General features: G+C 34.0%; 1 protein-coding gene across 9 annotated transcripts in view; it reads right to left on the bottom strand.

The window, feature by feature from the left end:
* The window catches only part of LOC121871817 (TGF-beta receptor type-1-like), an 86,739-nt gene that overhangs the window by 11,604 nt on the left and 56,243 nt on the right, over positions 1-18,892 (bottom strand). For 4 of the 9 annotated variants that reach the window (XM_042374319.1, XM_042374324.1, XM_042374322.1 and 1 more), the window contains exons 5-13: positions 12,331-12,443; positions 11,154-11,286; positions 10,497-10,632; positions 8,836-8,930; positions 7,465-7,632; positions 7,131-7,303; positions 5,949-6,054; positions 4,964-5,097; positions 205-3,694 (exon numbers count right to left, since the gene is read on the bottom strand). In XM_042374319.1, coding sequence (XP_042230253.1) covers positions 3,569-3,694; positions 4,964-5,097; positions 5,949-6,054; positions 7,131-7,303; positions 7,465-7,632; positions 8,836-8,930; positions 10,497-10,632; positions 11,154-11,286; positions 12,331-12,443 — 1,184 coding nt within the window. In that variant the 3' untranslated portion in view covers positions 205-3,568. Of the gene's footprint in view, positions 1-204; positions 3,695-4,963; positions 5,098-5,948; positions 6,055-7,130; positions 7,304-7,464; positions 7,633-8,835; positions 8,931-10,496; positions 10,633-11,153; positions 11,287-12,330; positions 12,444-18,892 lie in introns of those variants that run through there. The other 5 variants (XM_042374321.1, XM_042374326.1, XM_042374323.1 and 2 more) reach the window with 2 other exon arrangements.

Here is an 18,892-nt window from a genome sequence, read left to right as displayed (position 1 = left end):
CCATTTTAATTTAAAATAAATAAAATAAAAAATATCTATGTAAATAAAACACACCTGATATCTAGAACTTCAAATCCTGCTCAAGGCAAATAACTATTACCTGGTATATGCCTTTTTAATAATCTCTTCAGTAACAAATAAGTTTCACAATAATTTAGATTTTTAATAATTTAGGATAGCTATATAAAAATAAATATCCAGTTATTCTTTTTTTTAAAAATTTAAAATTCAATAGTTATAATATACACTAGATATCTGTAAATGACAGTAACAGAATATTTAAATTAATAAAATGAGACTAGAATAAATGAAATAAAAAAGGCAAAAGAAAAATGAACATTATTTTGAATATTCCTAGTTTAAAGATTAGGAATTGTAATAATGCTGAGTGAGGCATGAAACAATTACTGTGCCCCACTTACTGAGTCTAGAAACAATTACTGTGTCCCGTTTACTGAGTCCAGAAACAATTACTATGTCCCGTCACTGAGTCCAGAAACAATTACTGTGTCCCGTCACTGAGTCCAGAAACAATTGCTGTGTCCCGTCACTGAGTCCAGAAACAATTACTGTGTCCCGTCACTGAGTCCAGAAACAATTACTGTGTCCAGTCACTGAGTCTAGAAACAATTACTGTGTCCAGTCACTGAGTCCAGAAACAATTACTGTGTCCAGTCACTGAGTCCAGAAACAATTGCTGTGTCCCGTCACTGAGTCCAGAAACAATTACTGTGTCCCGTCACTGAGTCCAGAAACAATTACTGTGTCCAGTCACTGAGTCTAGAAACAATTACTGTGTCCAGTCACTGAGTCCAGAAACAATTACTGTGTCCAGTCACTGAGTCCAGAAACAATTACTGAGTACAGAAATAATTACTGTGTCCCATCACTGAGTCCAGAAACAGTTACTGTGTCCCGTCATAATATGAAACAATTACAGCTGCTCCTAGACTTACGACGGGGTTAGGGACCCAAATCCAGGTCGTAAGTCGAAAATTCTTAAATAATACATAGAAAAATGGGTGTCTCTTTTTCTTCTCAGCACCACAAAACTCTCACTTTTAAGCTTGCCAGCCATTTTAAAGTGAATTACAAACGAAAATTTTGTCAGTACACAGCGCAATCACTTACGTCGGGACTCAAAAATACGTAATTTGACAAAATTTTGTTACGACTGAGGCAGTCGTATGTCCGGGTGGTCATAAGTCGAGTAGTAGCTGTACATAGTTCCACTTTTGTGAGACGCGAAACAATTAGTATCCCACTACAGAAAGACAATATAAAATTAGGTGTCCCATCAGTGGGCAACAGGAAACAATTATACAATGTCTCAATACTGAGCCATAAAATCATACAATTATACAATGATTACCAATATCTATAATGGCGAGTGTCCAACCGTTCAACTCTCTTAAAACTGCTGTGTCCCCAGCCACCACAAAACTCTTGCACCAATGTTGTTACAAAACCCCTCCTCCTCTTTAAACAATTCAAAAGTTTCATTTTCACATCTGAAGTCAAAGGATTATTCCAACTCTCAAAAAAATCTTACAACTTTAGACAGCCAAATACAAAATTGGATCATACCTATCCATGGACCAAGGAGGACTGAGTGAAAGTTAGGAAAAGGTGTGATAAATGTCACATTAATTACTTTATACTTCCTCTGCATCATATTCAGAACACTGCTGATGATTGCATTAACCATTAATCTGGGAAATATAATTTTTGCAAAGTAATATCTAATGTATAGATGGCATTTTTTTTTGGGGGGGGGGGCAAATGACTCAAAGACTACTGTTATGAAGTACAGTACTCAATGGTAATTCAGTTTCGTAAATATCAAATAACAGATAACTGAGAACCACCAAGTAAAGACCACTTATGGTATGGCATGAACAAACTTTTACAAAATATACTCCTTGAGTTTTAACAACCTAATCACTTAAAAAAAGAATTAATAACTATAAACACTCACATCACCTAATCATTTACAAAAAGAATTAAAAATAAATACACCATCTTCACCGCTTTCAAGATTTACAAAACATATTATTGTATCCTTTAAAAACAGCACTCAACAAAGATAGAGAAAATAAATTTTGTGGAATAAACAACCTATAGATATTATGAAATATTTTTGAAAAGTAAACCTACTTTTAAAATTGTTAACATAATGTTTTTTCTAAAGTAATTTTTCCCAAAAATCTGTGACTTCAATATTTCCCACTATACATCACACTCTCAGTTTCCTACTTAATTATGCTTGAATTTAGACATACCAATTAATGTTGAGATCAAAGATCGAGTGATGATATAACTCCAATTTCTACAGGAGCAAAGTATCTCCTAAAAAATAAAATAAAACCTCTTTAAAAATGCATCCCACTTAACAATGGTTGTCATTTTGTGAGTATATATGCCTATACAGTATACGTATAGTGAGAGAATGAGGTATCTTCCCGAGGTTTTGAAGAATACCTCGCAGAACGGCTGAGCCATTCAACACATGCATGTGTGGAGCCCATAAGTAGTTGGCAGGCCTGTGGAACCTTGGAAAGGGGTCATCAGTGACACCATTTACATTGTGGGGCAGTCAGGTTTCATTATACTTTGGCCAAAGTTGGGAAGATGCTTCATTTTCTCATTGTACATACAGTATACACCTGCATGTACACACACTCAAATATTTATAGATGTGTAGGTATACACAAAGAAAATGTGTACACAAACACCTATATGTACCCCCACACACAAAAACTTTATATATATATATATATATATATATATATATATATATATATATATATAAAACACAAATGTTCAGCTAAACAAGCTTCCACTGTTGTCATACATAACAGTGATACAAGCAGCTAGGCAATCCCTGAAACCAGAGAAAATTATCCCCATTAGTGGGTACACAGTAATGGGATTGGTCTGAGAAAAAGACTACAACTGAGACTGAAATAAATCCACACTTATAAATTCCCAGCACAAGCATATCCCTCTATGACTTCTTCTTTCTCTTCTTTTTTTTTTAATAATTTTCTGAATGGTGCCTTCATCATCCATTCCATATTATTAGATGAAACACGTCTCTGTAGGGAGGAGGAAAAGGTGCCAGAAATGTTATATGTCAACCCAATTTTGAGGACTGGCATCAGTAAGGGATTTACTAACTTTCTCACTCACAATGCTCTGATGTCTCATTGTAAACCCTGACAGCACATTTCATTATTCTCCACTAAACTTAATCACCTAAGTTCCCTCATAACATAATATGGCATTTGTGTATGTACGTAAGCATGACGCATATTGAGTTCAATCTGAGTGTGTGTGTATCCATCCATACATACATAATTACATGTACTTTCGCACAAGCTAAAACATAATACACCCACACATGGACAAATGCACACACCCACATATATTTATTATATCTAACCGCATTATCATTAATTTCCCCCAAATTGAGGACATAATCATAAGCTTGTCGATATTTGTTAATACTTGAACACATTAAATCACATAACCATTTTCCCACAATTCAACCACTACTTGCACCTGCTCAACACTTGAGGTCATCATGGGCACCCAAGTTGGCGAGGGTTTTCTTAATACGAAGGGCAGTGAGTCGAGCTGCAGCATTGTGGTACCAGCACTCTTTCATCAATTTACTCATTACCCGCAAGTCCTGAAACATAATAACTTATATCAGCCCCTCTAACCTCTGTAAATATGGTGATTTTGGTGAAGGAAAGAGAAAGATTTGTGTAAATCTAGAGGTGCCTGTATCACCAATGAATATAAAAAGAATCAAACACAGTCTAGCTACATACAGTTTACATAATCCTGCTAACAAAGTTGTCTAGGAGATGGATAAACTGACATACAAATGGATGGTGCAATTCCATGTCCCCTGCAGAAAATAGACTGAACAATCTGAGTGACGAAAATGGAATTTGAGAAAGTATGAAACAACATTTACAAAATTTATACATAAAATAAAATATCAGTGGGAAGAATGACTCTCAGCATTTAATCATCATATATATAACTTATTGTCATACATGGTCACAGCATGTAAATTTGGCATGATAAAACACTAGAAAAATAATTCACTGTACAGTACAGTACTGAGGTCCATTACCTGCAAGGGAGTATGAAATGACTAATGAACTATCTCAATCAAAATATGTCTGGCATTTTCTACCATTATTAAGCCATGGGAGACTTAATAACATCAGCTCTGCTCCAATTTTTTCTACCAGAATGGAACTACGTGAAAGGCATGATGTCAGACGCGCATAACTTCATCTGGCTATGTAATGATCTAAAAAGAAATACCAAAGAGACAATAGAGGCCATAGCAAGAAACTCCAGAGAAGGTAGATCATCATAAAATTACTGTTATTTCCAAAATTATCAGTTACCTCCAATTAGTATTGGTTAAAATATCTCTTGCATCTAATACAAAGGGATATTTTGTTTTAAAAAAATGGAAGATGAATGAACTACAAACTGCAAAATAAGTTCATATAAATTTTACAATAAATAAGTTACAAAATCTGATGTGACATTGGTTATTTCATCTTCTGTAGTAAAGGCATTACCAAAAGTCCTGTGAACAGTATAAGATATATCAAAATATCAACTCTAAGAATCTGCTAAATCAAGGAACGTAACCGAGAAACTACTACCATTCTCAAAATAAATTTTAAGCATCACTTATAGCTTTTCTCACTCAAAATATGAATAAAAAAGTGAACGGAAGTAAGTTGGGAGGGAAAGAGGGAGACTGAGTGCCTCAAACTTAAATTAGCATTCCATATTACTTCTAGTGAGACTAGCTATTATAGAATAAAAATTTTAACAAATGGACAGAACCACACAAAATAATGTCTATATATTTTTACTTTTCAATCAAATGTGAAATAAAAAAAAATTTGATCAATATACTAACCTCACAGGACTGCCATTTGTTGGGGATGATTGGTCGTTGTTTGTACATACACACCACCTTTCGCATTTCTTCTATGGTTGGATCGTTGGGAACCATGTCATAATATGGTAATTGGTACTCCTCACACCCACCACCTGAAGAGTTTAACAATTAATTAATGTGAAGAAAATTAAACTACCATATATGTTTATCATTAATACCAATAATTAATCTATAGTAATATCGCGCAATAATGGAATTCTAGATACTGCAAATTCCCAATAATCAGAACTAATAATGTGCTTCAGAAGACGAAGATGAACCACCTCCACCAGTGCTAGAGAAATGCCTAACCCTGAAAAACCTGAGTGAGATCCTGGATACATGTGCTAAGACTGAGGCATTAGTGTTAGACAATAATCCTAACATAAGAGTGCACCAGCAGTTTTAGCCAATCTTTACATAATGCCTTGCAGTGCTACCATGAGGTGTCCAATGTTGTAAAAAGGCTGCAGTTCAACCATGCCTCACATCACTCCTCAAGCCAGTTGTCACCACCCCAGAGGAACTCAAATGCAGCAGCACAACAACCACTATTGGTCCCACCATTACACCATTCGGTAATTTTCTAAGCCCGCCATGAAGCCAGCAGCGCCTGTCACCTCCAACCAGCCAGCATCTCCCACCTCTCCTAGCCAGCCAGCAACACCCACCACCTCCTCACCATCACCTAATGCCAAACCCACCACTTCACCCTGATATGAGGACAAGTGATGAAGGTAATAATGATTGTGACAAGTGTGATGCTCCTGCCCCTTTGCTTGAGTAACCCTCAGGGTGGCCACAGCTGCTCTACCTCTAGTCTCTACATATTTCATTTGCTCTCCCTATTCTCTCCTTCACGTACTGTTCCATCTTTCCCTCCCACTAATTAGGTGACACCCCTCTACCCAAGATACCAGCTACAGTAAATGACAATTCCTTTACACATATTTGTGTGGCTTACCTGTATTACATCTCCTTGCAATTTCCCAATATACTAGACCTAGGGCATATACATCTGCCCTCTTGAAGGAGTCAATGTGGTTCATGTTCATTGACTCATCAAGACACTGTAAAAGTAATTATGGTTTAGAAAAGTTTCACATAAACAAAAAAATAAAATAAAATAAAATCCTACTCTTTCAAGCCTTTCCTAATTATAATTCATAGAGAAGAGAATCAAGAGCAAACATCCCATTCATTAACTGTCAATCATTCATTCTCACTTTTGAAACAGTTTTGCTCTGCTGTGACATACTCTTTACACAAAAATACTTCACCCATCACTGTAAAACTTAATACAACCCCAACATTAGCTCTGTCTTCCCTAAAATTCACTCATCACCCTTCTCTCCCTCCTCATTCACTCACACTGCTGTTCTCAAGGTGTCTATCCCCATTACTTCCTGTCCAATGATTACTCCACCCCATCTTTTCACCTCACTGGTCTTCCACTTTCCCTTCTTCCCATTATCATCTGCTCAAATTATAAACATTGATTAAAATTCTATAATCAATATTTCTTTGCAATTTAATTCAATATATGAATACTAGAAAAGCAATAAAATACAGATACAAGAATACTTAAAAACATTATGAAATACTCAAATCACACTGTATATTCCTTGTACAATACATATATACAATACATTTACATCCAAAAACCTCAATATTTATCCTATTAAGTAAGTTTTTGGTACAGAAAACAGTCTACACAATTAAATGAAATACCAAGTACTGTATCTCACACAAACACAAAAATATTCTTAAAGACTAAAACAGTCTACACAATTAAATGAAATACCAAGTACTGTATCTCGCACAAAGGCAAATATATGATTAAAGACTAAAACCAGAAATTTAATTAAGTGACCAATGACAAACCATAAAAATAAATTCTGGTAAAACTATGAGACTTTTGTCAGCTTAATAAACCCATATAAATCATTAATGAGACTCAAACTACAATACGATAGTATCAAATTATTGAATGGTTCTGCAGCGTAGGGTGCACACACGCACATACACTGGAAAGTTAAATTCCTATTCACCCCATGCCTGCAGAAATACATACAATCCACCTAAAGAAACCATTCCTTCCAAATCTTAAATATAACTTCTTAATCTATTAACAGACATCACTCACCTCAGGAGCTAAGTATCTCTTGGTACCCACTCTATTATTAGGGACAATATCTACAGTGTCGGTATTTGAGTCGTATCTCACAGCCAAACCTAAGTCTGCTATGGCACAAGTACCATTTGATTTGACAAGGATATTTTTACTTTTCAAATCTCTATGTGCAATAGCTGGTTTCCCTGGAAAAAGACAAAATAACAATTCAATCCTCAAACAATCTGCTTCTTACTGCCAATAACTTTAGCAAACAAATACCTGTACAGTACATCAGTATTATCTTTGTATAACAGAGCACTACACTTTACACAATAAGTTGTATATACAATATATAATTTCTTACCTTTGTTACCCATGATATCCATGTGGAGATGAGACAGGCCAGTAGCAATAGATAATGCCATACGTATCATTCCAGCAGTATCTACTGTATATCGCATTAAGTAGTCAAATAGTGATCCATTCTCATGGTAGTCTGTCACTAGCCATAACTGGGTCCAAGTCCCATTATCTGTTAAATTAAAGAGTAATACAGCATTTTATTATCATCATATGAATCTTTTTTCTTTCTTTTTTACTCATTCAAGCCTATTAATGCTACGTTGTAGGGTGTCAAGACAGGGATCATATCCCTAATTCTTAGCATTCAGTAGCTTGTGGCATAACCCACCCCCAGGGCAGGTTGCTTGTCAACAGAAGGGTTATTTTACCCCTAGCAAGTGCACCCAAGTGTGTTCATTTTGGTTTCGAGTATACAGTATAAGGGCTAACATAAAGGAGGGAACACACAATCCTTCACTTCAGCTGAAATTTGGCCATGGAATTCTTTATTTAAAAATCTATCCACAGTTTGTGAATGCTAAACAGACCCAAACCCACACAGGGCAGTTAGACCATCAAGTGTGCATCTGGTATACCTAACCTTTTAATCAAAAGTAATTGAAAAGTATTGTTCAATTAGAATAGAATACAGTAATACATTATTAATATATAAAATGGCATACTGGCCTTTTACTCATTATAAAATATGAACAATTATGAAAGACAGATACCAGTACAGTGATATCCCCGTTAGCCGGAACAATTGGTGCAGAGCACTTCCGGGGATGAAAGATTTCTGGGTAACGCAACGACTCTCAAAGCAGGAAAAAATCCCCTAATCCCTTGAATTTTCCAGGTGACGGAAAAATGTTCTAGGAAGTTCCAGAAAATGCGCCAGATTTTCATCTCTCAAACCCAGAAAAAACTCTCCCATCACTGGAATTTTCACGGAATTTTCCAGGTATCCGGAAAAATTTCTCAGAATTTCTGGAAAATGTGCCCCTCGGAAAATTGATCCCAAAGCCAAAATTTTCTGGAAAATTCTGGCTTTGAGAACGATTTTCAGAGAAAATTTCAATTCCGGCTATCGGAGAGTTCCGGGTTTGAGGGATTCCAGCTAACGGAGATAATACTGTACGTATACTGTATATGTACAGTATAAACAATTTAACGGACTTCAGAAAAAAAATGTTTCACATAAGCAAGCTAGACAGTTTTCCTCTTTTAAACCCCTTCACTATGTGGATGCCACTTTTAATATTTTATTTGGTTAACGCCAGACAATTTTATTCAGCTTAGAGAGGACCCAGTGCACAAAGGATTTAAGTCACAAATACAGAACATACACTTACCTAAGTCAAGCCAGTATAATAGTTCAGAATCCTGTACTCACCTTTGTTGTCAGCAGCAATAAAACCAAGAAGATTGTCGTGTCGCAACATCACTGTTTGGTATATTTCTACCTCACGGAACCAAGATCTCTCATCCCTGAGGAAACAGAAAATCTAAATTAAAAAAGCAAGTTATTAAAAACGCTTAATCATACTAACGCTCAATTAAATAAGTAAAGAATATTTCAGTACCGTACGTACACGTTTCATCAAAACAGACCACCCCAGACTATGTAAAAAAACAATTTGGCCTGATTGGTCCTAGAAAATACCACTTTAATAAACCTAGTTTGGGCATATCTCTTAACCTACAGTTTGTTCCATTTATACCAGTGGTGTCAAACTCAAAACCTTTCGAGGGCCAATTCTTATTTTAGTTACCCTCTTCTGGGCCAACACAAGTGCTATATCACATATTTGCTGGATTGAAGTTTACAGCTCACACATTGCCTTACCTGGCTACCAGGAATACCTCATTTGGGTTTGTCTGATCTTAAGTATGTAAAATTCATTATATTAAATAAACATGATTATATCTATTTCTTTCATAATTTCACGGGATGATAAATTTTACCATCATCCCGCGGGCCACAGCTGACCATCCCAAGGGCCCCATTTGGCCTGCGGGCCATGAGTTTGACACCCCTGATTTATACATTCCCAAACCAGGAGCAGAGCCATAGATTATTGTAACACCCTAAGGTAGTTTACAATGGTGGAAAATACATACCGGTACTGTGTAACTAATAAGACAATGAATGACCAAGTGTATAGCTTACAAATGATGACCAAGTGTATACAGGTGGTAGCCATAAGACACAAGATTGAAATGTACTGAATAAAATCCTTTATGACCTGCAATTCCACCACTAAAACTTTCTCTGGCATATACTGCCTTGTCAGGGGAGCCATCTGCATCCATGTCAGAGCTAAGTAATTTGTTGCAAAAATAAATGTTTGCCAGCTACAAAGGTAAGGGAGGAAATCAAGTGGTATAAAACTACCCTAAGTACCCTGTCTTAGAAATACCATTTCCTTTTAAAGGAAATTGACAGACTGTCTAATAAAAAGTATTAGGAAAAGCAAAAGCCCAGTAAAAATATTTTATCAAGTGGCATTTGTAAAACTGAAACAAAAATCTCCAGAATGACCAACTTGGTATTTAAAAAGTTGCAAGTCCACCAACTGGCAGAAAACTTTCATGCCTGTATATTCTTCGGTGTACTTGCAGCCACTTTCATTTTTAGCCATGCTAACCTACTTGTAAAGTCAATTATTCAGTGTTCAATAGAGTTTGCAACTTCCTTTTATAGTCACAGCAAGCTTTCATTTACAAAACCCCTGCCATTTTACTGTGCATGATCATATTGTCAAACTATCCATTTCCTCCTCCTCTTTATAACCTTTTAATTTAACTTACACAATCAAATAATGTCTGTGTTCCCACAATCAAATAATGTCTGTGTTCCCACAATCAAATAATGTCTGTGTTCCCACAATCAAATAATGTCTGTGTTCCCACAATCAAATAATGTCTGTGTTCCTTTCTTATCATATGTTTTTACATCTGTAGAAATTAAACAGGCCTGCTACTGTCACATATTTCAAAACAACATTCTTCTTCCAAATGATAATGTTGCTAGCAAACAAAACAAACACTTACCTAGATGAGAATATTTTAACAGCAACATATTCACCACGCCATCGGCCTCGCCACACCTCTCCAAACCGTCCTTTACCAATAATTTCTATAAGCTGGATTTGACGTGCAATACTTCGTTGAACTAACAATGGTAACCCTGCAAAATTAAAAAGTAAAAATTATCTCAATAATTAGGCTTTCAATAGTGAGAAAATTTTTATTTTCTTTAAGAGTTTGTTAAGCAATGAAATTAAGCAGACAGGAACCCTGTTGGAATGTCAAGCCAATGTAAAGGAACAGTCTGACATACTTCTATGTAAAGATGCAAATGAAGTGAAAGCAATGCCATAACCTTATGCTACTACTGTACCTCCTTAAGTGTAGTAAACAGAAAGGTCCAATAGGTACTTCAATAATTTCGGGTTTTTAGAAAGTACCTGTAGTCACACTAATATATTCAGGATTGCAAGTCAAACAGATCCTAATCCAAAATGATTCAACCAATATGACTGAAGCAAATTATAATTTGGACCAATTAGAGCTGAGGGCCTCTTTGACGAATCACCTAAATTCAGGATTAAATGTAGAGTATTTTATTCTAAATTTCGTTCACTTGCTCTTTCATACCTAGAACAACTAATTTCTGATGTTCTCTCTTGAATGATATACTGTACTTACCTGAACCAGAGCCACTGGAGGTTAGTTCAATAAAGTCTCTGATTGGTGTATGGGGCCCCATTAGCGGCACTTCAGATCGGTCTAGGATTGATTCTACATCTGGGAAACCTCGCCGGATTCTTTCACTTCGTTGCTGCAAGTGCATTTATTGAATGAAAAACTGTATGTAATAAAAACGAAATGGACATGGAAAATATATTTATTAATACAGTAGACTTAAATTCTAAAGCTGGTAGGTTTAACAAGATCCACTTTAAATATCCATAATCAGCTGTAATTTAAGTATACAGTGTATATAACTTATGAGTAGGGGCAAATATCACTATGCATTACCTGCCAAAACATTACCATAGGAAAAATGATGAAACTGTTTCTTCTTCCAATTAATTTTCTTTCATCTCTCTCTCTATATTCATTGTTATCATTGCCCTCCAGAACAAAGACCAAGTTTTTAAGAAGTTTTATGAATGACACTGATAACAATGATGATGAAGCAAACACTCCTGTACATTTCCAGTTATGGATGAAATTACATCACTATCATGTAAAAAAAAGACAAATCCATGACATAACTCAAGTAGACCTCACAAGGATGAATTTTTAATACTGTACCTCTATTAATGCAAGGCCAAAAGTGAGTCTAAGATCATGAAGGGTTAGCTTGATTACTTTTTTCGGTTTATGATAAAAATTTAAACTTCATGCAATCACAAAAACTTACGATAACTGGATACAGTACGGATATACCTTTCTAAGGAAGGTCCCACACCAATATTTTATTGTGAAAAGTTCATTTTAAAATGTAAAATGAACTCTATTTCCTAGGTCAGGTCATACTAAATAATATACTGTATCCAGAACGTAGGTGCAGTTAATTCACACAAAGTGTAATTAATCTGAAAATAGGTGAGTAGACAAATCGCCTGTAAAATATATATACTGTATACAGAATAAAAAAATAATATATATATATATATATATATATATATATATATATATATATATATATATATATATATATATATATATATATATATATATATATATATATATATATATATATATATATATATATACACACACACACACACACACACACAAATTTTGCAAAGATGGCACATTTGGACATACTGTACTATAAAAGAAGATGCATAAGTAAAGGTGTACAGTACAGTACCTTTCGGTGGTGCCAGTAGCACATCACAGCAACAAGGACGACGATGAGTAGGAGACACACAGCCACTGCAGCCACCAAAGTCAGATCTCTCCACTTCCACTCTGAAGTGTTTACTGTACAATAAACGTACTCATTCAAGACAACAAAGTACTTATGCAGGAGTCAGGTTTTATACACACTCAAAAGATATATTAAGGATAATGCTTTCATTGCTTTCTACTAGTTGTTGTATTAAAATTCAATCACAATATAAAATTATAAAGAAAAGAATGTGAAATTTATTCATTTTATAATCTACACACATTTATTTTCATTAGTTTTAGTATCATATAACTATTACTACTGGACTGTCTATTCCTAGACACTAGAGGAAAAGGTCTTGACTAGCTTCTACAATCAATGAGGAAAATAGAGTTGAATGACATCAAGTAGAGAATGGCATACTGTACTCTTGTGCATGTGCGAGTGTGTGCCTGTATACATGAATGTTTGAAGAATTTAATTGAGAATGTGATGACATGCATGTCTGTTGTGTGAGAATTTGTGTTAAATGCCAAAAAGTGGAATTGGCTGAGTAAAATACCAATAAATTAATAATCTTTCCATCCCAATTTCCTTCCCCTTATTGAGAAAAACAATTATTTCAACTAAAAGCTACAAATATTAGGATCTCAAACATAAAACTTCCCAAATCTCTCAAACTGTAGAGTATTAGGTAGCCTTTCATTAATCAATGTCATTGTAAAACATAATAACAGACAAGTAAAACTTGACCTGAACCATTAATTTTTAAGCAATTCCTGTCATCCAACTACAAATAGAGTTCTAAACACAACCAGTTATTTTGAGTCTTAACAAGATATACTAATGCTAAGAGATTGTGTAATTATTGTACAAATATCTACCAAACACTTTTTAATTTGGTACAGCATATCCATACTGTACTGTACTTGTCTCAAATATTTCTACAAGAGACCCACTTAGAAACCTCTACCTACGGTAATCAAAAATATTTAATCATTAAGATTTAAGACCAGGGGTCATGAATGAGTTCTCTCCAAAATAAAAAGTCGATCATATGGGTCCATGGTCCCCGATACAATAGACAAAATGGACCATAACTTTCCATAATAAGGGGGAATATAAAGATTTAATAAATTCTTTCATTATCTTATTGAAATCCATTTCTGTATGTCCAATTCATCAAGTTCCGATGAAGCATAAACAGATGCACACATGGAAAAATATTCTTTCCAGGTCCCTAGCAATTGTGTTCAATATGACAAGAGAAAAATAACATTAGAATCAACTTGCTACACAGATTGGTAGCCTAACCCCCTTTTTTTCACACATTTTAATTTATTCTTCGTTGTTTTATTTTTTTTATTTTTACAATTTTGTAAATCATCAGTGTCATTAAATTTCAACCATTCCTACATCCCTCATGCTTGACTCAATTACTCAGTAGCCTTTAGCTACTTTTGGGTCATTGATTTTCACAATTTGTATACAGTAGTTTTAAAACAATTCACAATCCTTCCTCCTCTTTCCCAACATTTTCTAAACTAGCATTTTCCAAGTTAAGCTCTCAACCATAAATCCCAGTCTTTAAATAATTGTTTTAATATAATTATCATTTACTCAAACATTTTGTTAATTGTCACACATAACCTTTTATAAAATTCAATCTTTTAAATTATCCTAATATTTGGGAAACCCATCCTGTCTTTGGGCAACTTTCCCTCTCTGTAAGACTCTAAAGAACTCTAAATGAAAGGTTTTGTATATTATTATTTACCAATTCCTTCACTGATTCCTCTGTTATGAAATTGACCCACTACCAGAGCCTTTATAGTTACACTCACTAAATCTTGGTTTATTTTGTTAATATTTTTAAACGAGTTCTCTTACAGTCATTCTCATCACATATTCTAAATACCTCCACATCAACTAAAGGTACTGATATTTAAGCAAGCAGTAAAGCTCTATTATGTATCTTCATGAGCACCTCTACTTAACACAAGTTTAAATATATTATACCCCAAATATTAAATACATTCACACAATGTCTTTTCTTTACTAAAATAAAATTATGGAATTCTCAACTTTTAATCTGTTCGCTGCAGAGGGCAGGTATATCCGTTTTGGCATTTATAGCCACTGATGCGGGATATGAGTTTACCCACGGCTAAAAATGAAAAAATCCTCCAACAGCAAACAACAGAGTTACCAACTCGAGTTTGAAATTTTAGCCACAACTCCACATGTGCTGCCATTGGCGAGCAACACCAGATTTAGTGTACAGTATGTGTTTACAGTTGCTATGTTGCCTCTTGTGCATTTAGTATCTCTGTGATTTGAGGTTAATCTCACTTACATACTGTACTGTACAGTATACAGCAGACCCTCAATACTCTTGAGGATTAGGTTTCTCAAAATATAAACTAAAATAAAATAAAATGAATGCAGAAACTAAGAATGTGGAAGCTTCACGTCAACAGAAAAAAGGGGTTAGATTTCTGGTCCAAATAAATAGGGGGTGTTGAACAATGACTTCAACAAACACTGTACTGAATCTCTAAATATTAATAATCTATGGACAGTGTTATATTTTCAGGTATCTTTGATGCTGACAATAATAATTTGTGCCATTGTGTGAGTGACGATAATTAATGAGCTCTGAAATAAATTAATATATACTGTATATAAAATTTAATACTCCTGTACGTCAAATACGTTGAGCCCATAAGTTTTAAATTATCCTTATATACATTTTCTCAGTACTGTAATATAGAGGTGGGAGGACCACTGATCTATATACCGGAAGTGGCTAACACATTTAAGTGTTTAACACAGACTGCAGTCGTTAGATTGGCAGTAATATCCCAAGTCATGTTTATTATTTATTAGGAAGATATCTATATTTCTAGTAGACTAAGTAGAGTAATATTAGCAAGGGATCTTTAATATCTAATGATTTTTTAACGCCAAAATATGGAAATCAACGTACTGTACTACACACAGCACGAAGGATAAACCGAGTGAAAATTTACCTTAATGCAACACTGATTAATGTAAAAATTTAACATTCTCTGATTCTTATGTAAATTTGAAAGTGGTTTATGGGAAATGAATGTGGTTTTACCAGCACTGTACGGTTACAATATAGTATATGATGATAATTCATGGATATATAATGTTTCACCCCAATGATGCATGAACTTTGACTCCTTGAAAAATTACAAATACTACAAGTCAGGGGTTGCAAATGGTTAAGATATACTGTATATATACTAAATCGTGAATAAGCAAAACTTGTGAATCCTGAAACCATGAGTATCGAGGGTTTACTGTATTCATATTACTGTATAGTGTAATACAGTTAAATTTATATACTGTATAGGTACTGTATATACATTATTACTATTCATTTTTGTATAGTACCTGAGAATGGCCATTTTTTTTTATTTGTAGACATGTAATGGAGGCTGTAGTCTCCTCTGACATTGACAGGCATGTTGATCTCCTTTTACAGGCACATTCTGGTTGTAGAGTGCTACTTTCTATGTATAGCTCAAAGCAGCAGCATTGTGTAAATATTCAATCAACTGACTGACAACATGGTAAATGGCCCTTACTCTTGTCTCTTAAGTAGTATCTTCTCAATTTATTAGTCAACTATAACCTAACCAGATTTAGGAAAGTATGTTAGCGCAGTAAAATATTGTATACAGTATTTGTTTATATGAATGATATTGGCCTTACTTTCTATATACTGTAGTGTAATGTAATGTTTTTTTATATAATTTTGCAATGCTTCATAATATATAATTCGTACAGTACTAAAATCATTTTGCCATAACTGTACTGTATCATTATTTATTATAAGATAAATATATAGGATCTAATTTTCACAATACTGTATGTAGCTTGTGCGAATATCTTTATATTTAGGATCCGCCTTTTTATTTAGTACACTGTATTGTTAAAATAGTAATTTATAATGTGCATAATGTTCTACTGTACTGTATTTGGTATTTTCATTAACATGATTTATAATAATTAAGCAAATCAGCCGCTGCTTGACTTATTTCAACTAAATGACATATGTACCATTTGCCTGATGATGATTTTCATTTTTCTCTAATTTTTGGATGTATATAAAATTTTCTTCAAATGGCACAAATATTAGAGAATTTTTGTGACATATATATATATATAGAAAATATATGTATGCAGTAAAAGGGTTAAAATCCATTTTTTTTTCTTCTTATAGTATCCACTTTATCCTACTAACAACACTACCAAATACAGTCTTGTTTCATTCCTTAATTCTTATTTAAAAAGCTTTTCAAACTTCAAACACAATCATACTTATTCAGTACTCCACTAAGCTAAAATGTCCTGTGCAAATTTACTCTGACACTGTCTTTAATTAATTTGTTGCTGAAAATGCATCCCTTTTTTGTCCACAACTACCACACACATTTTCCACTACTGTATTACAATCAATAACTATTTTTTCTACTCCTTCTAAGTCTTACCCTGCTCTAATTATAGGTAGCCAACACCAAGAATACTAAACAGTAAACAGAATTATTCTCTCTGTCTACTGTAATAAATGAAATCTGATATGCTCTTTACTTTCCACAAGGCCCAAATACTGTATATAACCGTTTGGTTTCTCTTTCACTTCACACAACCTATCAGAACTTAATGAATAATAATGTACAGGTGCTATACAGGTATATAATATGTTAATGGTTCTACCGATATGTAGTTTTACATAAAATTACATTACTCTCTCCCTCTCTCTCGTGCGTGTGTGTGTGTGTGTGTGTGTGTGTGTGTGTGAGAACATATAGTTTTGTATGTCATCAGTAACATAAAAGTATCTGAGACTTTCTAAAATTAATGGCAGCATCAAAACAACAAAACACCAGATAAAAACTATAGCACGTCATCAGCAACTAATGTTGAGCGATTATTTGCAAAATCAGGGATCGATGAAACCTTAAACATTGTGGGGCTAAAAGAGAAGCTTTGCTTTGTAAGAAAAGCCACAAATTCCTCCAGGAATTACTGTGTGCAGAGCTAAAGGTCTCACTACCGAGACTAGCAAGGCACCAACAGGTAAAAAAAATAAATAATAAAAAATAAAGCACACTGTAAAGGCAGTATATGGACATTTGCTATATTGGTAAATGCATATATGGCGTATAATAGGAGAGGAAGAAAGAGGTCATTAATACGAGAATCAAACCTAACAATATTTGTATATCACATTCTTATATAGGCAATAGAAAAAGAAATCAGAAACAAACTGACTTCAAAGTTTAACTCATTATGACTGTGTGTGTGATTTCGGGCCAAAAAAATATTTTTGGGGGACTTAAAGATTTCTATTCAGTATGCAGTAAGGAAACTGAGGCAGGCAGACAAACTGTTATAATTCTTTACAATAAATATTATATAGGCAAACTAATATTCTGATATTTTCAGCTCAAAAGACTTGTACTGTATACAATAACCTACTGCTATGAAGACAAAGTGCTGCAAATACAGGTATGTAACAAGTGTTTAGAAATTTGAAATTTTCCTCTCTTTTTTCTTAATAATTTGGTACCCATCAAACCTTAAATTAAATAATTTATTAATGCGATTTTCTTTTTAATACTAAGCAGCTTCCACTGGGCTGAGAACATCTCATAAGAACTGTGTTATACTGTAAGTCTTCCTTGCTGTGGTAAGTAAAATGGCAGTTAACTGTACAGACGATAATTCTGTCTTATTAATACTGTCCATCATGTTAAGTCACATTATATGCACATCCTGTGAATGATAATACTGATGAAGATAATACCACACATGATGTTTAGTATAAAGAAGCATTATTCCGATTGAAGACCCATACCAACTCTCTATTATGTATTATAATTTAAACAACTCTCTATGATGCATTTCTAAAATTGTGATATACATAAAACAACAGAGAGAGAGAGAGAGAGAGAGAGAGAGAGAGAGAGAGAGAGAGAGAGAGAGAAAATTGCACAAGCCAATTTGTTTACTACAGTACTAGGATATAGTTTCCAGGATATAGTATGATTTGTGTATCTGAATGAAGAATTAAAAAGACATTTTATTGGATATAGACACATAATATGCATGATCAAAGTGTCAGAGTAATAAAAATATTTAATTAATGTGTTCCATTGGTGTTATTTCAGTTTTGTGATCTACTTTTCTGTTGGGGGATAACTTAAGCATATTTCAATAATATTTTCGTTGTGAGCCTTATTGTATCCACTGAGCTTGGAACAATGATCTAATTCTACAGACTAAAACAATACACTGACAGCCTTATTGTATAAAGAATGTGTCTGGAATCACAAAATGTACAACACAGGAGTATTTACTTACAGAGAGGCCTATTTACTGAAGTGTTAAAAGGATGGATGAGAAACATAGAATACAAAACAATCATTTAAGAATAATACAAAGCATTGAGAGTGTAAATGTACAGAGAACACTATCTTAAACAGATAGGGACAAAAAACATATT

Source organism: Homarus americanus, unplaced genomic scaffold, assembly GCF_018991925.1.
Source record: "Homarus americanus isolate GMGI-L3 unplaced genomic scaffold, GMGI_Hamer_2.0 scaffold39675, whole genome shotgun sequence".
NCBI classification, from domain to species: domain Eukaryota; kingdom Metazoa; phylum Arthropoda; class Malacostraca; order Decapoda; family Nephropidae; genus Homarus; species Homarus americanus.
The sequence above is the reverse complement of the archived record's forward strand: the minus strand, read 5'-3'. Positions and strand labels throughout refer to the sequence as shown.